The following is a 20419-nucleotide window of genomic DNA, read 5'->3' as shown; positions in this document are numbered from 1 at the left end:
GTGAGTCAACACAGCGTGGTACAGTGCAGGGCAGAGACAAGATTTCTAACTCAGACCAAACTAGCTGGGGATCCAGAACCATTTCAGTCAGACCAGTACTCTGACATGTGAAGCAGCTTCAAGTATCCCAGGCTGAGAAACAGGAGTGTAGCAGAACTGGCTGTGAGTTAATTTGTCTCACTGAGAGGCTGTGTTAGGTGTTTCTAGATGACATAAATCTTTCCAGTGGAGAATGAGCCCAGATTAAAGCACCGCAACACAGCACCTCTGGATCTATCATAGAAGAGCGAGACGTTGTTGCAAAAGGAGATGTGGTGATGGGAAGAGAGTGCTAGCAGCAAAAAATGGAAAACTGCATTCCTCAGGCTGAGGTCTAGTTGTAGATTATAGACAGATAAAAGATTTCTACATAAAAGGTTCACTGGGTGAATAAGACTCTCCCAGACTTTAATAAATTGTTGTGAGCATCTAAGAAGCCCTCAAGGCTTCACCTGCTTCTGCTTGTAAGTCTTACCCTGTGAATCTGAATGGCATCAATTGCTGAAGAAATAGATTCAAAAAATACAGGATTTTCAGAGTCAAGATTTCCACCGTACTGCATTGCTTTTATCAAGGAACCTGCAATAAAACAAACACATGAGCACTAAGAAGGTAATGAGGACACATAAACCATCGTGTTACATTTTTTTACTGTAAGTGGATACTTGCCTTTGCAGTGTGCTAGCAACACATCGATGTATCTGTTTTTACAGTCCACGTAAATCTATTGTTTGAAAACAAGAAATTTTTTAAAAAACTGTTTTAAATACCGACAGAGAAGAATGTTCACAAAAGCCCATATTCAAGGTAGGCAGAGCTCGGAGTGCTGCTGCAGCAGCTGTACTGCCAGCAGCCACCAGAGCGAGCCCTTCTATAATGCAAACATCACCAAGCCACATTTATTTCCTGCCACCTCTTCACAGTACTCTACAGAGAATTAAAACTGAATTTGATTAATAATTTTGCAATTTCTGACTGTAATTTTTAGGGGTATTATTTCCACTAATCTTTTTTTCAGCGTGTTTTCCCATGTCCTTACCATATGCTTACCACCAGTCCACACAGACAGGAATCAGATCTAGAAAACTTTGAGAGTTGTATCAAAAAAAGCACCATAACTATCATGCTGCATTCAGCAGTAAGTTGTTCTTTATTCTTGCTTTGAAATTGTTCAACTCTCCAGAGACAAAATATTAATAAGATAGAAAACCAAACCAAACAAAAAAAAAAAAAAGTGAAAATAACTCTAAAACCGGTGTAGGGCATTTTTTCTGCCAAATGGGAACTATCCAAAGCAGTTGCTGCTTCAAAAAATGTTTAAATTATCCATGTGAAGTAGAAAAAATCTGAGAGAGGAGATTCAGTGAGAACCCCATCAGAATATTCTATTTTTAAAATAAAGCAAAAATCTTAGTTCAAAAATCTTCCATCCCTGACATCAGTGATGATATTCTGGAAGGGAGTGTAACAACAAGGACGTGTTGAGTGTGGTCCTCTTGGGAGGAGGAGGAGTAATTTGATTTTGGACCAGCCGTTTATCCAGAGGCTGCACTACCAACATGTGCACTTCACAGCCCACGCCAGACTTACCTCTCACAAATTTGTCAAACACTTCTTTGACATAATTTGTAATTTGGAGGTCTCTAAGACCTTTTGGAAATCAGTTTCACAAATTTTTAAACTATTACTATATTGAATGCCCTATATTTCAAAGGGATAATTAACAGTCACTCCCACTAATCTTATTTTTCCAGTTGTCTTTTTCATTATATCCCTCCTATATGTGTAGTTTTAATTTAAAATATTTGAAGGCAGCACTTTCTTCACTGTGCAATCACTGCAGTAAATTGAGAAAATTGTTAGGGCAAAAAAAGGCCTGGGCTAAGACCCAAGTTCAAATCTAGTCCTTTATCTTAGTCAGAAAAACCATGCAAACCAAACCTTTCATACCCACTTAACTCTGTACTCATTACACAACTTTTAACTTCCAGATCTGATGGAAGTGTGAGAAACAGCTTTTGAACAAAATCTTTTATACACCGTATAGAACTGCTTGTTATGTGGAACCATAGACTCATAGAATTGTTTAGGCTGGAAAGGACCTTTAAGATCATTGAGTCCAAGCACTAGCTTGGCATTGCCAAGTCCACCCCTAACCCAGGTCTTTCCATCCACTCTGTCCCAGTCTGTGGCACTGCCTGGGGTTGTTGTGACCCGAGTACAGGACCCTGCACTTTGCCTTGCTGAACTTCACACAACTGGCCTTGGCTTGTTGATCCAGCCTGCCCAGACCCCTCTGCAGAGCCTTCCTGCCCTCCAGCAGATCAACATTCCCACCCAGCCTGGTGTTATCTGCAAACTGACTGAGGGTACACTGGATCCCCTTGTCCAAATCACCACCAAAGACATTAAACAGGACTGGCCCCAAGGGAACACCAACTGTGGCCAGCCACCATCTGGACTTAATTCCATTCACCACAGTAACCACTGACTGCTGGGTTTAGTCTTCTGAGAGCATCTTGGAACTCCTGCACTGCCTGAACCCAGTCTGCAACATATGTTGCCCACAGGAGAAAGGATGGAGATCATGTTTTGACCCATAGCTTAGCAGACACTAGAATATACAGATAAAATCACTGAATTAAAGCTGAAATTTTAAAGCAGTAAATTTACTTGTCTCTACAACTGACTTGGCAAGGTCAAATATGACTTACACCATCTTAAAAAAAAAAAAAAAAGGGAAAAGTTCCAAAAGTCCTCTTCATCACATATAGATATGAACATTTGCACTGTTACCCAAAATATTTAGAAATATTTTAATGTAATTTTATATATAAACACAGTACAATTTAATACCAAATCTGTGTTCATCTTTTCTATGGGTGAAAGATTTATCCACTGACATAGGTGGAGTGACTAGTAGTTTGCCACAATAACTCATATGTATAATTATAACATATACAGAATATTTCTAATGTCATGAATACCTGAAGAAGCATGGAGACTCCAGTGTAGTCAAAGAAATTCAGTCCACTGCAGTCTAATATCAAAACACATCGCTCGCTATGACATGGCTGCACCAACTCACCTACACATTTGATAAATGAAAACCTTTAATTAAAGGACAGCACTCAAGAAATGGGTATAAGAATGATGATAGCTCAACAAAATAAGCCCAAATTATCACAATAAAATTTTTATTGTTACGTGCTGGGGTATCAGGCAAGCACGTGCCATACTTTAGAAGAACAAATGAAGAACCTTTAGGGCAATGGAAAGAAGTGATGACAGACAGAATATATTAATTGAGATGTTTTAGGCAATAGTGTGTCAAGAATTAAGCAATTGTTTCTTCAAATTTGAATTTCTCATTGAGTCCTCTTCTATTCTTTGGAAGATTTTTCATGGTATAAACAGAAAATATATCTATTTTTAAGTTCTGATATGACACTGATTTCCATAGGCCCTAAATACCTGCCTATGGCTTAACTTAATATTCACCCATAAGGAAGAAATATATGTAAAGTGGAGTATTTAATTTTCCTAAGGTTTTACTATGCTGGTTTTGCTTGGATAATTTTTTAATACACAATTGCATAATGATGCTGGAGAAGAAAATTGTGTTCGTAAGATTTGCAAAGTTCTTATACTTATTCTTCAACCTCAGGCCATCTTGTGTTTAATCAAAACATACTCTGTTCTAAATGTACCCTGAGCTAGCACATTCCTGGCTTTCATAAAGGGAAAACTAGAAAATAATTCACATCTTATTTACATTGTTCTGTGAACAAATGTTTGTTATCATGATGCACACAACTGAAAAAAAAAAAGAAAAATATGAAGGAATGGAATTCTAATTGTAAAAATGAGTTGAGCTAAATGGCTTTGGCAGAGCAGAGGTAAAATTTAAACTATTGAGGGGACTTGGAATTTCCCCATGATGCAAATTTATAATACTGGTAATTCCTTCCCAACAGTAGTCTGAGAGCAAAGACTTTTGGACTTGCATCTCGAGACATTTACTGTCTCTGTACTGTCCAACATACATTAATAGATACATACAAACAAATATATAGAATTTTAAAGGGAACCTGCTGAAAATTACTGTGATAGAAACCCTGAAAGGGTTCATGTGATCTCCCAGGCTCACTGTAATAATTCCCTGCTGCATCCTGAATTGCAGTAGAGGCTGCCTGGCCTCTAAATGGGGGGATACGTAAAGACTTGCACCCTCTTTAGATCAGTGGCATAAGCAAGAGCAGCCGTTTCATTTGGTACTGATACAGACAGTATTACCCAAAGGGAGAAAGAAAAGATTCTGACAAAGACATAAATGTCCATGTTTTCCTGAACAGCTGCCATAAGGCTTAAGGACTGTGTCCTCATGCTCCCGTCCTTGAAAATGTAAGTTCAGAATTTTGCTTTTCTCTTTTAAGGGATTTTTCTTTTTTCTCTGTTTGTTGTTTAAAAGACGCCATGAAGAATCACCATAAGTGGTTGATATAAGTAATGACAGCATTGAAGTCCTCAAGGCAGGACTTAGGCATTCAGAAAAGAGGTCTTGTGTGTTTTGTCAGTTTTGTAACATGAAAAAACAGTTCATCTTCAAGATGACAGAAATATGTGCTGGTATGATCTTCTGAAGTATAAGATGCTATAATATAGTCAGTAAAATACAATATCATCTTCAATAACCATTTTCATAAGTTGCTATACTACTGCAGAGCACTCTGTCACCCCCAAGTCAACTAAACACTGTAGTACCATAAAAATGTCCTGAATCTAGTTGACAAATTCAAACATTCAGAGAACAGCCTCCAAATCAGATTTTCTACTGCAGCCTAAATGCTTATACGTGTTTTAAATAAACACTCTTTTAATTCTATCCACAATGGAGTCATCTGTATAAAGTATCCACTGCAAAAGGTTGCTGCAGCTCTCCCATGCGAATGTATATGCTCTGGCTTGATTTAAGTGTTACAAATGTGGAGAGAGTGGAGTTTCCAGCTTAATCCTTAATTGAAAGAAAATCTCTAGGGGTTTTTATTATATATTGTATAATATTGGTGGTTATCGTGTCATTAACAGTTCAGTTGACATTTTCTGAGATTTTCTCCTATGTGGCTTTAAAGATCCCAAAGATTTAACACAGTTATAATCTTATTTTCACTTTTTCATACTAATATTCAACTCGGCATGCAAAAACACCCAAGACCAGAGCCTTCAGTCTCTTCAGCCTGGTCTGAAGCAATACAGGAAGTGTTTCCCCCACTGCGTACCTGTCTCTTTACACACACACACATTCCAGTCCAATGAGCAGGGACACAATCAGAGGATGGTTTGGGTTGGAAGGGACTTTAAATCATCTAGTTCCAACCCCCGTGTGATGGGCAATGAGATTTCTACTAGAACCTTCCACTCCTGTAGAAAAGGCATTTTCAAGGGGTTCCCTGCCTTTGAAATCTTAAAAAGTCAGTCATAACCAGAATGAATAACTGGACTTACTAGGCCAAGGTTAGCATAATTTAACACTGTTTAGCATTCATGCTTCATTGAATGTTTGGTCTAACTGAACATATTTATTTCCATAAAACTTGTGTGCACTTAGAAATATATAGAAAAATGTGGAACTATTTTGCACACTTACATCCACACTGTTTTTAACACCATTTGTAGATAATAAACTCACCATGGCAACTTCCATTGGAAAATGAACAGAGCAATGTGTTCTGCTCACACTGAAATAAGAGCAATAAATGATCAACATACCAAGGAAAACCAGTCCATTGCACAGTAACAAGAGAAAAATCAATGCACTACATAAGAATTCTCTTTCTCAGTACCAAAGTTAACTCTTTCTCTCCAAAATCATGTCCTATGCAATAGCCTATTGGATATATAATATTATCTGGTATACCTTTAGAAGAATACTGAGATAGATACTCAAACTGATATTTTGCATTTCTTTTTTAGCTGACTCAGTCTCTGTCAAGTTTGGATTCACTAGAAAGCATATTTTGGACACAGTGCTTTTGGGGAAGTGGGGGCTGGTTAAGAAGTGGTCAAAAGATGGGAAAAATGTTCTTGACAAGAAAAATTCTTGGCAGTGATTTTATAATATTAACTTTTGATTAATTTTCTACATGCTGCAATCTCATCTGCTATGCTTATATTTTAGTAAGAGCATTTTTTGATGTATAAATTTATTAAATAATTACATTTATCTGGATAATTTTTATAATAGTTATTCCAATATGCACGTTCTCAGTAGAAACATGAGTTAAAACCAGAAACAAATCACAGAAGCAAAAGTGAAACTGCATTTTTTTTCACACCCATTATGTGCTACAGAAAGACATTTACTCAACAAAAAAAAAATTAAAGAAAAAAGCACAGTGTTTCAGGCAGCTGTACTGCTGAGTACCTTACAGAAGAGACAAAGGATAAAATCTCCTTTATAAGTAACGTACAAATTAACTTATTAAATTGACTCAAATTAATTCCATGCAAATCCTAAGTAATTTTTCTCTGCTTGGAGGCTTTTTATCATACTAAGCCAAATCAGACAGCCTAGCAAAACCAAGGGAAAAAAGCATCACATTTTCTGAGCTAAATTTATACCATATGGGTAGCATAACTCTTTGTCAAGGGACAGCAGAGGTGGTAGACACATGTTGCTGTCTTAACAACCCATCTAAGACACAGCTGGGATTTTCTCAGCTCAATTTGCCAAACTGGATGAAATTGTCTACAGTAAGCATTGTTATCCTATCGGAATATCTTAATGGTACTGATAGAAAAATGATAATTTATCTTTTCCCTTTTTGGAAGTGTTGCAAGAAGTTGCAGTAGTTATGTGCAGATGAACTTGGAAAATGCTATACTTACAGGGATACTCTCAAAAAATGTGATATACGTAATTTGTATACCGTTTATTTCTCTAATATGATCAGTGCAAAAGAGGAAAAAGAAACAATACCGTTGAGAAAAAAAAAAGGAGCTACTTTCTTCCTAATTCTCCAAAAATTATTTATAGATAGAAATGAAGTGTCCATCTCTCATGGACTTATCTCCAGAAAAAAAAAAAAAAAAAAAATCACATTTTACTCAAGCATATTTGTAGCTACTCATTGTCTTTCTAAAATCCCAGCCTTATATCACCTGATCTTATGGAAGTTCTTCTAGAAATTTTTGAGTTTTGGATCAGTGCTTTAATGTCTCTTACAGAATCACATGCAGAAATGCAAGAGATAGTATTCTCAAGTAATAATATGAAAATAATCCATATTGAATCTGATTAAAATTAGGATTAGCTTTATTCTAAATGAATAATTTTTTATGTTATTTTTTATACATGTTTCAGTATCTGATTGAATTCTCTGAGAAATGCGAGGAAAGCAAACACAATCTTCAACCCAGTCACAGTGATTACTGAAGTGTAAAGCACATCCCACCTTTTGTTTACAATATCACATACCTGGCTGTTCATGCCATTCTTCTGGATTATCTTTAACAGGTCAGCGTGAAATTTTCTGGCATTCAAAAAGACTAATGGGCTGTTGACTGAAACTATTTTTACCTGTTTTAGTGATTCCTGGGGAATGAAATAAAACATAATACTGAAAAGTTCATCTTGGATTTGAAGAACAAACCCCATACTAATTTCTTTAAAAATCCTGAAAATAACTGTATTTGGATTGTGGGAATGACTTAACAGATAAGTCTATTGATCAGCCTTCACACATAACTGAAGTAAGAATGGAAATACAAGTAATATATAACAAAAATTATCTATAATAGTATTTAGCATGAAAAAAGCATACACATTATGAGGTATAATACTAAGAACTATTAGCTAACAATTATAATAGCACTTTATATTTCAGTTGGTGTGATCCCCAAGCATAGGCAAGGTAACATTTGCAGACAGGGAATACATTTTATTAGACAAACACATCTTGATAAAAGTACACAAGGATTTAGGGCAAACACTGCAGGTGGTTTGGGGAAAGCCGGCAATATTCATCTTGATCATCTGAACATGACCTTAATACAGAGATAGTTCTCCATGAGAATACTTAGTGGATCCAGATCAACCCTGAGTGGCACATTTAAAGCTTTACCAGCACATTTCTACAACCAACACAATAATCTACATGAGAACTCTCCATTGGCCTTGAACCTGTCTCTGCACTTCACTGAATAAGCTACAACCAGTTTACCAGCACTTCCAGTCAGACTGTGGAGCTCAAAACATAAATGTTACACAGCAGAACAATTTTGGAAGGACACCAGATAATGTTCAGAAACCCCCAGGTATAAGTGGGAGATATTTTGCACAAAACAAGTGCTGTTTCTCTCACTCTCAAGGTGTACATATAAAACATCTTCAAAACCCAGTAAGAAAATTAATATTTATATATAAATATATTGGACAGCAGCAAGACATGCTTAAAGACTGGTTTTGTAGGGGAACTTCTGCAGAAGTTGCTTTTACTGAACTCCCAATCTTTCACAGGTTGTATGACAATGGAAGCAAAAATCAAGAATTTGCAAGAGAATATAGGTCAAAAAATATTCTCTTTCTTCCTAACAAAAGTCATGTGACAAGGTCACAGTCAAACACAAGTAAGTGGAGCTGACACAGACCATTTTTTAGGTAGTTAAAAATTGTTTGGGATTGCATTGGAGACATGCAGTTTTCCCAACAGACTTTCAAGCAAAACAGTAACAGAAATCTCACCACAAACCACATAAACTATCTCCTTATTGTAGACTGCTGTTTAGACTTCTGGGAATGAGATGATCTCTCAGACACCACCACAGTGACCATGAAATAAAGGAAATATTTCAAACATCCCGAATTGAGGCAAAGAACCCCAGACTATGTGTAGGGACTTTGTGCAATTTACCTATAGATGTGATTGCAGTAAATACCACAGTTGAGTTTTGCCACAGTCAGACACGTGTTAAAATGTCTCAATTTGTATGGAATAGAGCTCTAAAATAAGGGCAAAACAAAGGATGGTATATGCTTGAATGGAGAAATGCTCTGACATCCCACAGACTCCCACAAAAATGATGCAATACACAGCTTGGTGTGGAGACAAGTGGACACTTCAGTGCCATGGCAAAGTAGAAGATAAAACATAAGAAAAAAAGGAAGACTGATGTGCAAAGATCAAATCCTGTGATGATCAAGCTTCCATAAGTACAAGGTCCAAAACTTGAAAGGCTCAAATCATAAGGCCAGATCAGGCAGATGGCAGACTTAGGTATAATTTTTGTCCAGAATGGACAAGATCAACTGTGCCTATATTTGACCAGCCAGTTATTCCTGGCTCTAGTTTGCCTCTTTGTTAGCAAGAACTGTTCAGAGAAAAATGAACTTCCTCTTTGTTATGTCCTTGTTAAAAAAGCAGGAAATTTATCTCACGTGTCTGTTCCTGCCACCACTCAGAAGGCCCTGGGCGGTTGCCCTGGGCACTCCGCACAGCTCTGGCTCTGCTGGGGTACAGGAGTTCAGTGCCAGTGAACGCCTGCGATGAAATGTGTTTCACATAAGCTTCTAAATACCCTTTGATTTTTTCCACATTAAAGTGTCTTTTCTCTTATTGATGAAATAACCCCTATAAATCCACAGACCTTAATGGCAGGGTAGATCATTAAGCTTACATATTTTCATGTTTAAAAGTCCTGTTGTTTATGTCTAATCTGTTACTTACTAGGGAAACTTGGATCAGTCTAACATTCATACATTAAAAATTACCCTAAATGCCTGCTGCAACCCAGTGACTCTAAATTCAATTAAAGACATATTTTCCTTCTTTGTTTTGTGTAATAGCTCTTGAGCAATTTGCTTCTCTAACATAATGTTATTTTCCCCACTGTCTGCAGACATTAGTTTGTTATTAGGTTACTGGTGTTAATCTTACTGAATTAGGGGGAAAAAAAGCAGGGGACCAGTAAGCTTAAAAAAAATATATAGGTATTTGTACTAAGTACTTCATGAATCGATATGAAAAATAGCAGGCAAATCAAATTTTGGTTATCCGTCTCTGACAAAGTTACTCCAACATTTTTATTAAGAATGAAAAATGATATAATAATTGACAGCTGGTCCAGCCTCAACAACAGTGTTTTTAATTCCCATTTCAGAGTCCTCCCCATTCTTATGTACCTTTCATATTCCAGCATTTCTCAGCATGCCAAAACAGTAAATGCCCTTGAGCCCTTGGAAGTTCAGATTTTTAGCCCAAGGTAGCTATGATGGAAGACATTTGCCAGAAATAATAAATTCTTTAAAGAAGGTCTGCTTAATGGTGAAGCACTAGCTGCTGAGCATGTAGTTTACTGATACGTAACACCCTTCACCAGCGCTAGGAAGATAAAAAGGACATAGGAGAAACTGCCACAGTGGAGAAGGCAGGATGTCCTAGTGATGGAGCTCTGTGCTGAAAGGACACATGGTTCTACTTCTCTCTTGGCTGTTGACCCACCATTTCATCTTGGAGGAAGGAGTTCACCTCTCTGAGTCATTACCCTTCTCTTCTTACCATAGACCTGAGCAAAAAGCAACTTTGACAGTAATTGTAATGAAAATAACCAAAAGAATCTGACTGGTTGATTTAAGTTTGTAAGAAGCCAAATTTAGAAGGCACAGTCTTTGGAAGAAATTCTTCCATCCATTTTTCATGTGCACAGGGTGATGAATTTGTGAAGGAGTCTGTAACAATTTTGTGGTGCTGCCTCTCTTTGCCCAGCCTCATGGTATCCTCTGGGACAATCTGGTCACAAGGGGTTGGTGATAGAAATGGTTTCAGAAAAGAGATTGGAGATGATAAAAATACCAAAGGACTTTTAGGAAAAGTGATAGTAATATAGGGATTGCTATTGTCTGCTCAGATTACCCTTGCCATTCCTGGCAAGATATTTCCTTAAATTTAGGAATTAGGAAATGTTGAGAAAGAGCAATTCATAACTAAAAATGACAAATAAACTAAGATAAATAAATCTAAGAGGACTTGCCTAACTTCACTTTGCAGACAAGCAGCAGAACCATGAAAATATTCCAGTTTCTGATGGCCAACTATAATATTATTATATTATCCTGGCTTTAGATTTCAAGTGGTCATATCATAAAAGCATTCCCTTGACTTCCCTATTACAATCTGGTAACTAACTAGAGAAAACAAACAAATCTGATTTAGTGAAACACACACACAAGCAAAAAGTAAATAAATAAATTAACTTACACAATTATCTTCTGCTTTGTATTTATATTCCACTTCTTTCATATTTTTCAAGTTCAGTGTCTTTGCTCTGTAATCAATATATAGAGAAAAATCTGTACAGTTAATCATTAGTAGCCTCGAGCAGAAACAAAAAGACACACACCCCAAGCTACAGCATAGCAGTTTAAAGGCCCCACAATGTGATCTGTGAGTATTTTTGTGATTACAGACCTTTTCTTTTGTAATCATCCTCTTCAAGAGTAAAAAGCTCATTTTAGAATTGTGATATCACTTTGAAAATAGGAATAATTAAATTTTCTTGTGAAGAATATCTTAATTTTAATTTTCATTTCCTGGCCAGAGCTGCTTTCAAGTCAAGGTAGCTCACATATAATCTATATCTTCAAAAGTAAAGAAGTTTAATTCATATTTTTTACCTGAAAAATCATATTGTAAGGAAAGGGAAAATAAATATGTAGAATAGGTGTGGGTCATGAAAAACAAAGATATTTTATTTGTCATTGAAATTGACACATCTTTACATGATGAAGCAGAACATTGCACCCTAGCTATCAGAATAGGGGACTTACTGGAAAGTACCAGTATTCCTATGCTCTCTACACAGAGAAAAGAGAATATTGCCTTGGAAAGGGAGTTCAGTGTTAGGATCTTCTGATTCAACATGTCATTTACAGGAACACATTTAACTGCAGAAGACTATGGAACTATCTATCCTCTGAGACAGATGCACCAATATACTAGGAGCATTTGCAGGTATTGGGGGCCAGATAAATGAGCCTTGCAAACATCAGCTGTTCTTTCATCTTTGCATAAATGAAGCTGTAGCTGCTGCTGGTTTTAATATATTCTAATACATAATATGTACCACATCCAGTACCCTGACATCTGAACAGAAACTTTACAATAAATAATCTATGGTATTTTCCTTGCTTCACTTCTGCTAAAACTTCTGCTCATGACTGCATGGCTTACTACACGTTATCTTGTTAACTCCATCTGTGCCGTGCCAGTTTTAAGGCTGCTGCCTTGTTCAATGCCTTTAGATGGTATGGACAATCATGTGCAGCTTTACTGAAGAACACAGAGATCACGGGGAAGAGTCTTATTTACATTAATAAGTACAGGTTCAGACTGAGGTCTCCACTAGATTAGGCTCTTTTGTGTTAGATATACATCCCTTTCTGCTGTTGGAGAACCTCTAACATCCAGGCTCAATACAAAAACAACATGAAAACTTGCCTTTTGCTTTACTACAGAATTTAACAAAATTTTAGTTTGCTGAGTAGCACAATGTTATTAAAAAGTACTGGTTGATTCAAGCAGAAGCAATCTCCCATCATTTTTAACTGCCTAGAAATTTTGAACTATTTTCATGCTGGTTCTGCAACTTATTCAATAAGAATAGAGCTGTGCACAAATGTCTAACACCATTAACTTTAACAAGCATTTAATCAAGCTGTCTATATTGTGCTTAATTTCAGCGGGATTCAATGTTCATGTAAACAACTGCATACAAGCAGCAAGTCATTTTCAGGACTGGTGAGCTGTGAATTAATTCTATAGCACAAATCATGAACCTCAGCTATATTTCCTTTTACACATGGTCCAAAGAGGAAACTCTAATATATTTAAAAAAAAAAAAAACAAACCAAAAAACAAATTCTGATTGCTCTGTTTTATTTGTCCTGACTTTTCTAAGTCATACACAGAACTTACACTTTTTGTTAGACATTAGAATAGTTGTACAGTTATGTTTCATTAAACTATATTAGTAGTGCATTGTCGACTACCAACTCCTGTGCAACATAGTACCTAGGAGTTTATAAAGGCTCTCAGTTACTAAAGCTTGCCAGACATAGTTTTCCTTAAGGAGCAAATAAATATCTAATGGAAATAAATATCATTAATCTTCCAGTTGATTTTATGCTACCTTCACATAATGAATCCTACAGATGTGTAATAACAAGAGAAATCACAAAATAATGCCATTTTATAAAATGTTTTAGAGATTCCGTAGTCTACAGTAAATGGACAGATGTGACTTTTACTTTTGAATTGTCTTATCTTGCAATTTTCTGCAACTAAAAAACTGAAGTTTTGTTGTTAAACTTAGCATACCATATGTCTATCCTGACTGTGAAGCAATATGCAGAATGAATACATAATGAAGTGCTAGTGGAACATTTCAATAAATTGTTTCTTACCTGGGAAAGCGGAAAATCACGATTGCTATAGTGCAGGCAACGCCGTACAACAGTCCCACATTAGCAGCAAAGCATATTGTAAACACGTAGGTACTAACCCAGATGCTCTTTCGGAGGGGAACAAAAAGAAGTGATTAGTTTCAAATTTTATAGCAATGTGCGTTTTATGAATCAGAAATAAAGATTTTTAGAACTAAGGTAGTTTCTCAGATGTGAACATTTGGTTCGTTGAACTGGCAAATACTGAAGACTGATTTAACAATTAAAGTAACGCCTCCCCATGGGGGACCACATGCAGCATGGCACAACTCATCCCAGTGCTCACAGAGATTCCTTCCAGGGTTACTTAAAACAGTATTCTATTTCTTCTATTAATTTGTACTTCTGCTAACAGCTTAAGTCAGAATAAACTCAGTTGTTTTGGAAAACATGTATTTTATTTTTCACATAGCAAATTCACCTCACTTTCTTCGCTGTGTAGATTTTAAATCCTCCTTTCCTTTCACATAATGAGGTGCCCTAATGAGGTCACATACAGAGAGCTTTCCTTCCACTAATCATACAAGTGGGAATTATGATTGGCAAGGAGGCTGATTAAAAATGGTGTTTTTTATCAGAGTACAGCTGACTAAAACAACTGCATGACAAATAAAAATTACTGGGGAATTAATTCCTTACAATGGAAATGGTGAGATTTCATATTACTTCCACATCTTTCAATATTTGATTACTTAAACTTTGGATTAATTTAAAATACAAATTTAAAAAATACTCAGAAGCATATCCGAACCTAAGTCACTTTAAAAAGAAATTTTAAAAAACTTTACAAAACTTTCACATTTCAAATTTTCCTTAATTATTTTCTTACCAGAAATTATCACTTTTCTTTCCATACTACAATGATGTGTACAGCTAAGAGACATGCAGATTTTACAATTAAAAGAAGTACAAATTATGCAATTTCTTATACCAACCTAATTGGTATAATAAAGCACATCTTTCTTTCCTTGAGGGAGCCTTAAGCAAAGACTGCCATTTAATCTTTATATAAAAGGTGTTAAAAAAGAATGGAAAGTATTTTCACTCCTCTGGATATACTGATCACCACAGGTGCCCATTTCAAGAATTACAGTGCTGCTTGTTCATGTTTGCAGAATAACAGATCACATTACAATGGCACAATCATTTTTAAGATTATCTTTTCTGATGCTTTCACTTAACTCACGAAAGCCAGAGACAATAGAATACTTTCAGCCCAACCACAGGAATTTTGCTTGAGCAGATTTCAGAACTGTTATTTTATGAATTATATTAAGTGTAAGTCATACCATACTAGCTTGTGCTTCACAGAGGACAGAGTGTTACATGACTTTGTCAAGAAACCTTTTCCTCCCTCATCTTCAAGATTCATAACTAACGCAAAAGACTTTTCAGTTTCTTCAACAGGAGGGCTGCTAGGTAAGGAAGTAGCTCATCCTCTGAAATTGTCCTCAATCACTAGTTGTATTTTAACATTACATCTTAAACAAATTGTTGTGCACATATTTGCAAAGACCACCTTTATAAGCAACAGATATTGAGTTCTGATTAATGAATAAGAAAGTAATGCTAAGATTTATAAATCAAATATATATTTATAAAGATATTCACCTGGATGTGAAAAGGCTAACAGAACTACTAAAAACTTGAAAATCAATGAGATCAAGAATTAGACTATTGTAATAAGGCTGAACCCTTGACAACACCTGAATCCACTCCAGTGCAATCCAGTTCAGCTGCAGACCTGAACCTCATCACATCTAACTAAATCACTGCTGCAGACCTGCAAAATTCTTATGTCTCAGAAGAAAACAGCATAAAACCACAATACAAAGTCTGCATAGGAAGAATCAAAGCCAGAAATGTTTAAGTACTGCTGACTACTGAGAAAACTAGCTAAGTGCCTCTCCAGCAGCCTAATACCTTACATCTTAACTGTAATCAGAGATTGCCATTGTTGTAGAGGCTGAGTCAAAACAATCATACTCTCATTAATCAATCACCCTTTCAGTGCTTTGTATTGGCCTGGAATCAGTTCTTCTTTAATTAGGGTAGCATCAAATTTGTAGAAAGAAGTTATGTTGATCTGATAGACTTTTTTTTTTAATTCACAGTTTATTGCAAAGTTCAACATAGAAGTGATAAAAATATCAAAGTTTTCCTTGGCAGCTTACTTCAATATGGTTATTGCAAACTCCAGGACAGACAGAATCTAATCAATCTTCAAATCTTAGCAATAATGTGTTATAGGCACATGTTAATATCAAAAAATCAAAACAAAATCCACCTTCAAAGTACTGTACTAATTTAAAGAAAAACTCTAAAGAGGGAGAAAAGAAACAAGCAGAAGAAATAGATTTATGTCAACTCCTGTACGTATCAAAAAGTATCAGAAGCACTGAGAGGTACAGTGACTGTGTATAGCAGCTGCCTCCTCTAGACTTTCCATTTCATAGAGTCTAATTATCCATCATTGATGACAGCCTAAAATCAGCATTTGGTAGGAAAAAAATCATATAAACAACTTGCAGAATGCTTTCTGAACCTATGGCTAAACAATGCAATGCTAAGGTATGGTGATAATAAGTGTTTCTGTCCCAGTTTGAAACCAGATGATGCACTTCCCTTGTTTCATTGCAAACTGAGGAGATGATCAGCTATTGCCTGTTACTTGCACGTAACTATCTGCAACACAGCTGTCTAGTTTCCTCCTATAATCAATGAATTTGATTATCAGAATGAGTAAAATTTAGGATGCAGTTCATCTAACTCCTACCTGGTTATGCTGTTGCTTAAAGGAGGAAGAGATGAACATGTCTCAGCTGACCCGTTCTGTGCTATCTGTAATGTGAGGCTGTGATGAGCTGCTCAAATAGAGGCCCTCCAGCATATAGCCAAATGAAGAATCCCATTAAAGTCCTGCTCATTCCAAAACTGTCTCAGCAGAAGATGCTGGAGTCCTGGAGGAGGCTCTGGCTCAAAGGACTGAGTGACATGGCCATGATCCCACATCCTTCTGCAGACAAATGTCTAATGTGTGCATTCATCCTCACCACACCCTTCATCAAAACTTGGCATTCAAGTGAAGCCCACCACAGCCATAGAGCAGGAACTGCCTAATGCACTTAGGGACATGGTTTAGGAGTAGACTTGGCAGTGTTGGGTTAACAGTTGGACTAGATGGTCTTTAAAGGTGTCATGGTTGGACACTGGCGCAATGCTAGCGTCTTTATGAAAATTTACTTTCTTTAAATAAATGCTGTGAGATGTTATCAGGAACAGAGCAGAGCAGGCTTAAGCTTAATAACAAAGGGAAAAAAAAACTTTATTAAACTACTACTAATATAGAAAACACATAAACTAAATCTAGGATGAAGACCTTTTAAAACACCTTTCCTCTTCCTAATTTTTAAAAACACTCAGCCATGAAACATCACCCGGGATTCTTGATCAAATTACTACTTTTCAGGTAATCTATACTTAAACTATCAAGGGAGAGAGAAGTCTCTCTTGCACTACAGACTCCCCAGGAAACACAGCTGCCCCCCTGTGTTTCCCTGTTACACATGGCAACCGCCCGGGAAAAAAAAAAAATCTGCCACTGTGACACTCTCTATTCTATGTCACAGTGCTCTCACTACCGTGCATGGATAGACTGCTCATAGGGCTCCTTTAAGGATGCTTTGCTACGGACTTAAAGATATAACAGTTCAGTTTTTCATCTTGGGACTACTGTCCCCCCCATTTTCCCCTGGCGCCGAGGGGTCTAAAAACAGGACTTATCTTCTTCTTGAAGACAGAGAGTATCACCATTCTCTCTTTAGCTTTCTTCGTTTCTCGCTATTCTTGTGCTGTTCAAAGCTGAAACAGGTCTCCCTGGGTCACCACTGCATCTCTCTAAAATGCCGTCTCTATTGCAGGAGATTTTGGTTCAGTCCATGGCTAACAAGAAAAGTTTAGCCAAAAGCTACTTCATTATCTCCTCTCACTTAAATATTTCTTCTTCTAACATCTCAAGTCCCGGATTATCTCTCTTCTACTACAAATTAAGGAAGAGTAATACTTTTAAAAAGCCCTCATTTCTTAGAAAAGGTTAAACGTTCAAACTTCCTAGACAGCTGATATCTCAGTCTAGTGTTCCGCCTCCCACGCTGGACATCCCCCCCTTTCTCTTTCTCTTCTGCCGGCAAATTTCCAAGTGCCGCCAGGTTCTCTGTCTCTTTCCCTCTTGAGGGGGGGGGAGGGGGAACAAAGGCATCTCCGCTTCTCTCCACCCTTCCGTCCACAGGAGCTGGCTCGGTTCCAGACCCCCAGCCCCTCGGCCTACCTAGACAAGGCCGCGTGGCTTCCCCTCCCCCACCCAGCCTAAGGCCGGGCAGGGGAGGTCTGCACTCTCTGACGACCGGAACCAAAAGAGAGAGTTCTCCTGGGAGTTCTTGCTTTTAACCCCCTGTATTCTCAGAGGCGTGTCCATACTTTCAGTGGTCATTCCAGGTGCCAATATCTAAACTTGACCACTGATTAGTTTGACCCAACTTCCTAGAAAAAATTCACTTCTGTGTCAAACTACGACAAAAGATCTTTTCCACCCTAAATGATCCTTAATGATACTGAAGTGGTGTGGTAGTTCTTTCATACCAACTACAGCATAAGTAATATAACTCACACTAGCATACTCACTAATGCAGGAAAAATAGAAAAATCTCCCTAGGATGCCATAAAATAGAGTCACTGATGTAAAATTATTCTCACAGAAGAGATGGTTTCATACTTTGTAGAAAATTGTTTATATAGCAAAGCCCTGAGAACTCTCAGAGCCCTCTCATGAATCAGGATCCATGTGTGATGAACAAATTTAAAAGGCCATTTTCCTCCTGAGGATAGTATCTGAAGAAGTTCTAAAAGACCCCAAGAAAATGCACTAATGAGATCCAGATTTCAGGGAAGACTCTCTCTAAGGCCTCTCTAAATATTTTGACAAAACAGATTGACAGGGTGTCTCAGAAATTCACAATGGCAAGATCTTGGAGGATACTAGTCAAAAATGAGACCCTCATTCTTGGATCTACTTTAATTGCTGAATTAGTAGCATTCCTTACATCCTTTAATATTAATATATGTGCATACAATTACAATTCATGCATCCATTAACTGTCTCTCATCACAACACCATGTTGGGAATGTGGAATTTTTACCATAAATTCTAGCCATTCTTCCTGCTTTAAAAGTCAGGCTTACAACCTGTCTTTGTCTCAGCTGTAGTAATTTTCTGGTCAAGACATATGTGCAACTTTAAAATATTTTTTTCTCTTTAAATGCCAGAGTATGCCATTGCTGAACTTCTCAAATCCCTGCTATATAATTAACTCATGAAAACTATCCTTATTCTGTTATAATTTTTCACTTAGAAACATCACCTTCTAAAATATTTTTCCCCCATCTTTCAAGTCCACTTTCAAGTCCAACTGTTAACGACAAAGATAACATTTTTCTTTAGCAGTCCATTGCCAGGCAGTTATTTTTGCCCATCTTAAAAGGCAGCTTATCTGTGATCCTGAGCCTTAAAATCAAAAGTTAACAAGAACTTCACTGGCCTTTTTAGTAATACTAGGAGAGTATCACTAGTATCACCAGCACTGTCAAGCTGGAGAATAAAAACAGCAAGTTAGTCAAGTTGGCCTGCATAAGAAGTTAGGCTTACAGGAAGGACAAGGAAATCATCTTTTGACCTGAGGACCTGAGAAGTGAGATGTATTTATGGACAAGGCCAGATTAGCTTCCTGGCTGTTCTCAAAAAAAGCGGAGAAAAAGATTAAGACAAATCACTCTCAGTTATGCATATAACTTATGTAGTGGAATAATGCAATTATTAATCTGAGATTGTTGAAGTCATCCAACCAAGGTGTAGGGACTGACAGAAGACCTTAACTGAAGCAGGAGACATTTGAAATTCAAATGGCAGGAAAGAAACCTCTGGAACAAGGACAGTGGGGTAGCAGCTGAAAAGTAATCAAATGTGATTTGAGAGGCGGGATGTAAATCTGAAAGAAAAAGCCACCCATGGCTGAAAGAAGAGATTTCATAGAAACACAGAATATCCTGTGATTCAAGGAACCAATGAATTTCCTCAACTCCAACCCTTGAACAATATCATACCTTCTATATTTAAAAGTATTATGTTTATAGAGAGCTAATCAACAAATTATTATTCATCCCATTTGCATTTAATGAGATGCTTAAAGAAGTGAGAAGAAACAGGGTAACAAACTTCATAATATTCTACTTCCGTGCACAATCATTTGCCAGACCTATAACCAAAACAAACCTGACTTCAGTGCTACATGACACACACCCTTCAAAGAATCAGCTCCAGAAAGGACAACTGCTAATCATTTCCAAATGTTTTGTTAGGGTTTCTATCTTCAAAACACTTTGGATAACCTGGGTGATGGAAAGATTCATTTCCAATGTTCTGTCAATTACTGGGGTGAATCCTTTCAGGTCAAAATAACACCAGTGTAGTTACACAAATCACTGGCCTTTGTGGGGCTCCTCAGAGCAGGCAGCAATGCAAGATCAATGTTTATAGCCTTACTTTAAACTATGCTATTTAAGGCAAGGTGATTTATCCTGTCAAGCTAAGGACTGATGGTAAAACTACTTGAATATAAATCATTGCTCAAGTATGTTTAGTCAAAAAGATGAACGCAACAAACTCCCCCGTTCAATAACCTCTCTTAGAAATGATGACAGATGTCAGAGATGTAATAACTAACTATTCACACAACCTTTTCTGCCAAAACCAGAAAAGCAAAAATCCATCAGGTTAGTCTATCTGTGAAGACATGTCAAATCTAGTGAGATTCCAGAATATCCTACTGG

At 37.0% G+C, this 20419-nt stretch overlaps 1 protein-coding gene across 1 annotated transcript in view; it reads right to left on the bottom strand.

The window, feature by feature from the left end:
• Window positions 1-20419, bottom strand: part of SLC26A7 (solute carrier family 26 member 7) — a 65134-nt gene that overhangs the window by 1518 nt on the left and 43197 nt on the right. The window contains exons 11-17 of the mRNA XM_053984105.1: window positions 13499-13605; window positions 11295-11361; window positions 7517-7633; window positions 5729-5777; window positions 3027-3127; window positions 709-763; window positions 515-618 (exon numbers count right to left, since the gene is read on the bottom strand). Of these exons, the coding sequence (XP_053840080.1) occupies window positions 515-618; window positions 709-763; window positions 3027-3127; window positions 5729-5777; window positions 7517-7633; window positions 11295-11361; window positions 13499-13605 (600 nt within the window). The remainder of the gene's footprint in view (window positions 1-514; window positions 619-708; window positions 764-3026; window positions 3128-5728; window positions 5778-7516; window positions 7634-11294; window positions 11362-13498; window positions 13606-20419) is intronic.

The sequence above is a fragment of the Vidua macroura genome, chromosome 1 (assembly GCF_024509145.1).
Source record: "Vidua macroura isolate BioBank_ID:100142 chromosome 1, ASM2450914v1, whole genome shotgun sequence".
Classification (NCBI taxonomy): Eukaryota; Metazoa; Chordata; class Aves; order Passeriformes; family Viduidae; genus Vidua; species Vidua macroura.
Note: the sequence above shows the minus strand (reverse complement) of the source record. Positions and strands in the feature narration are given on the sequence as shown.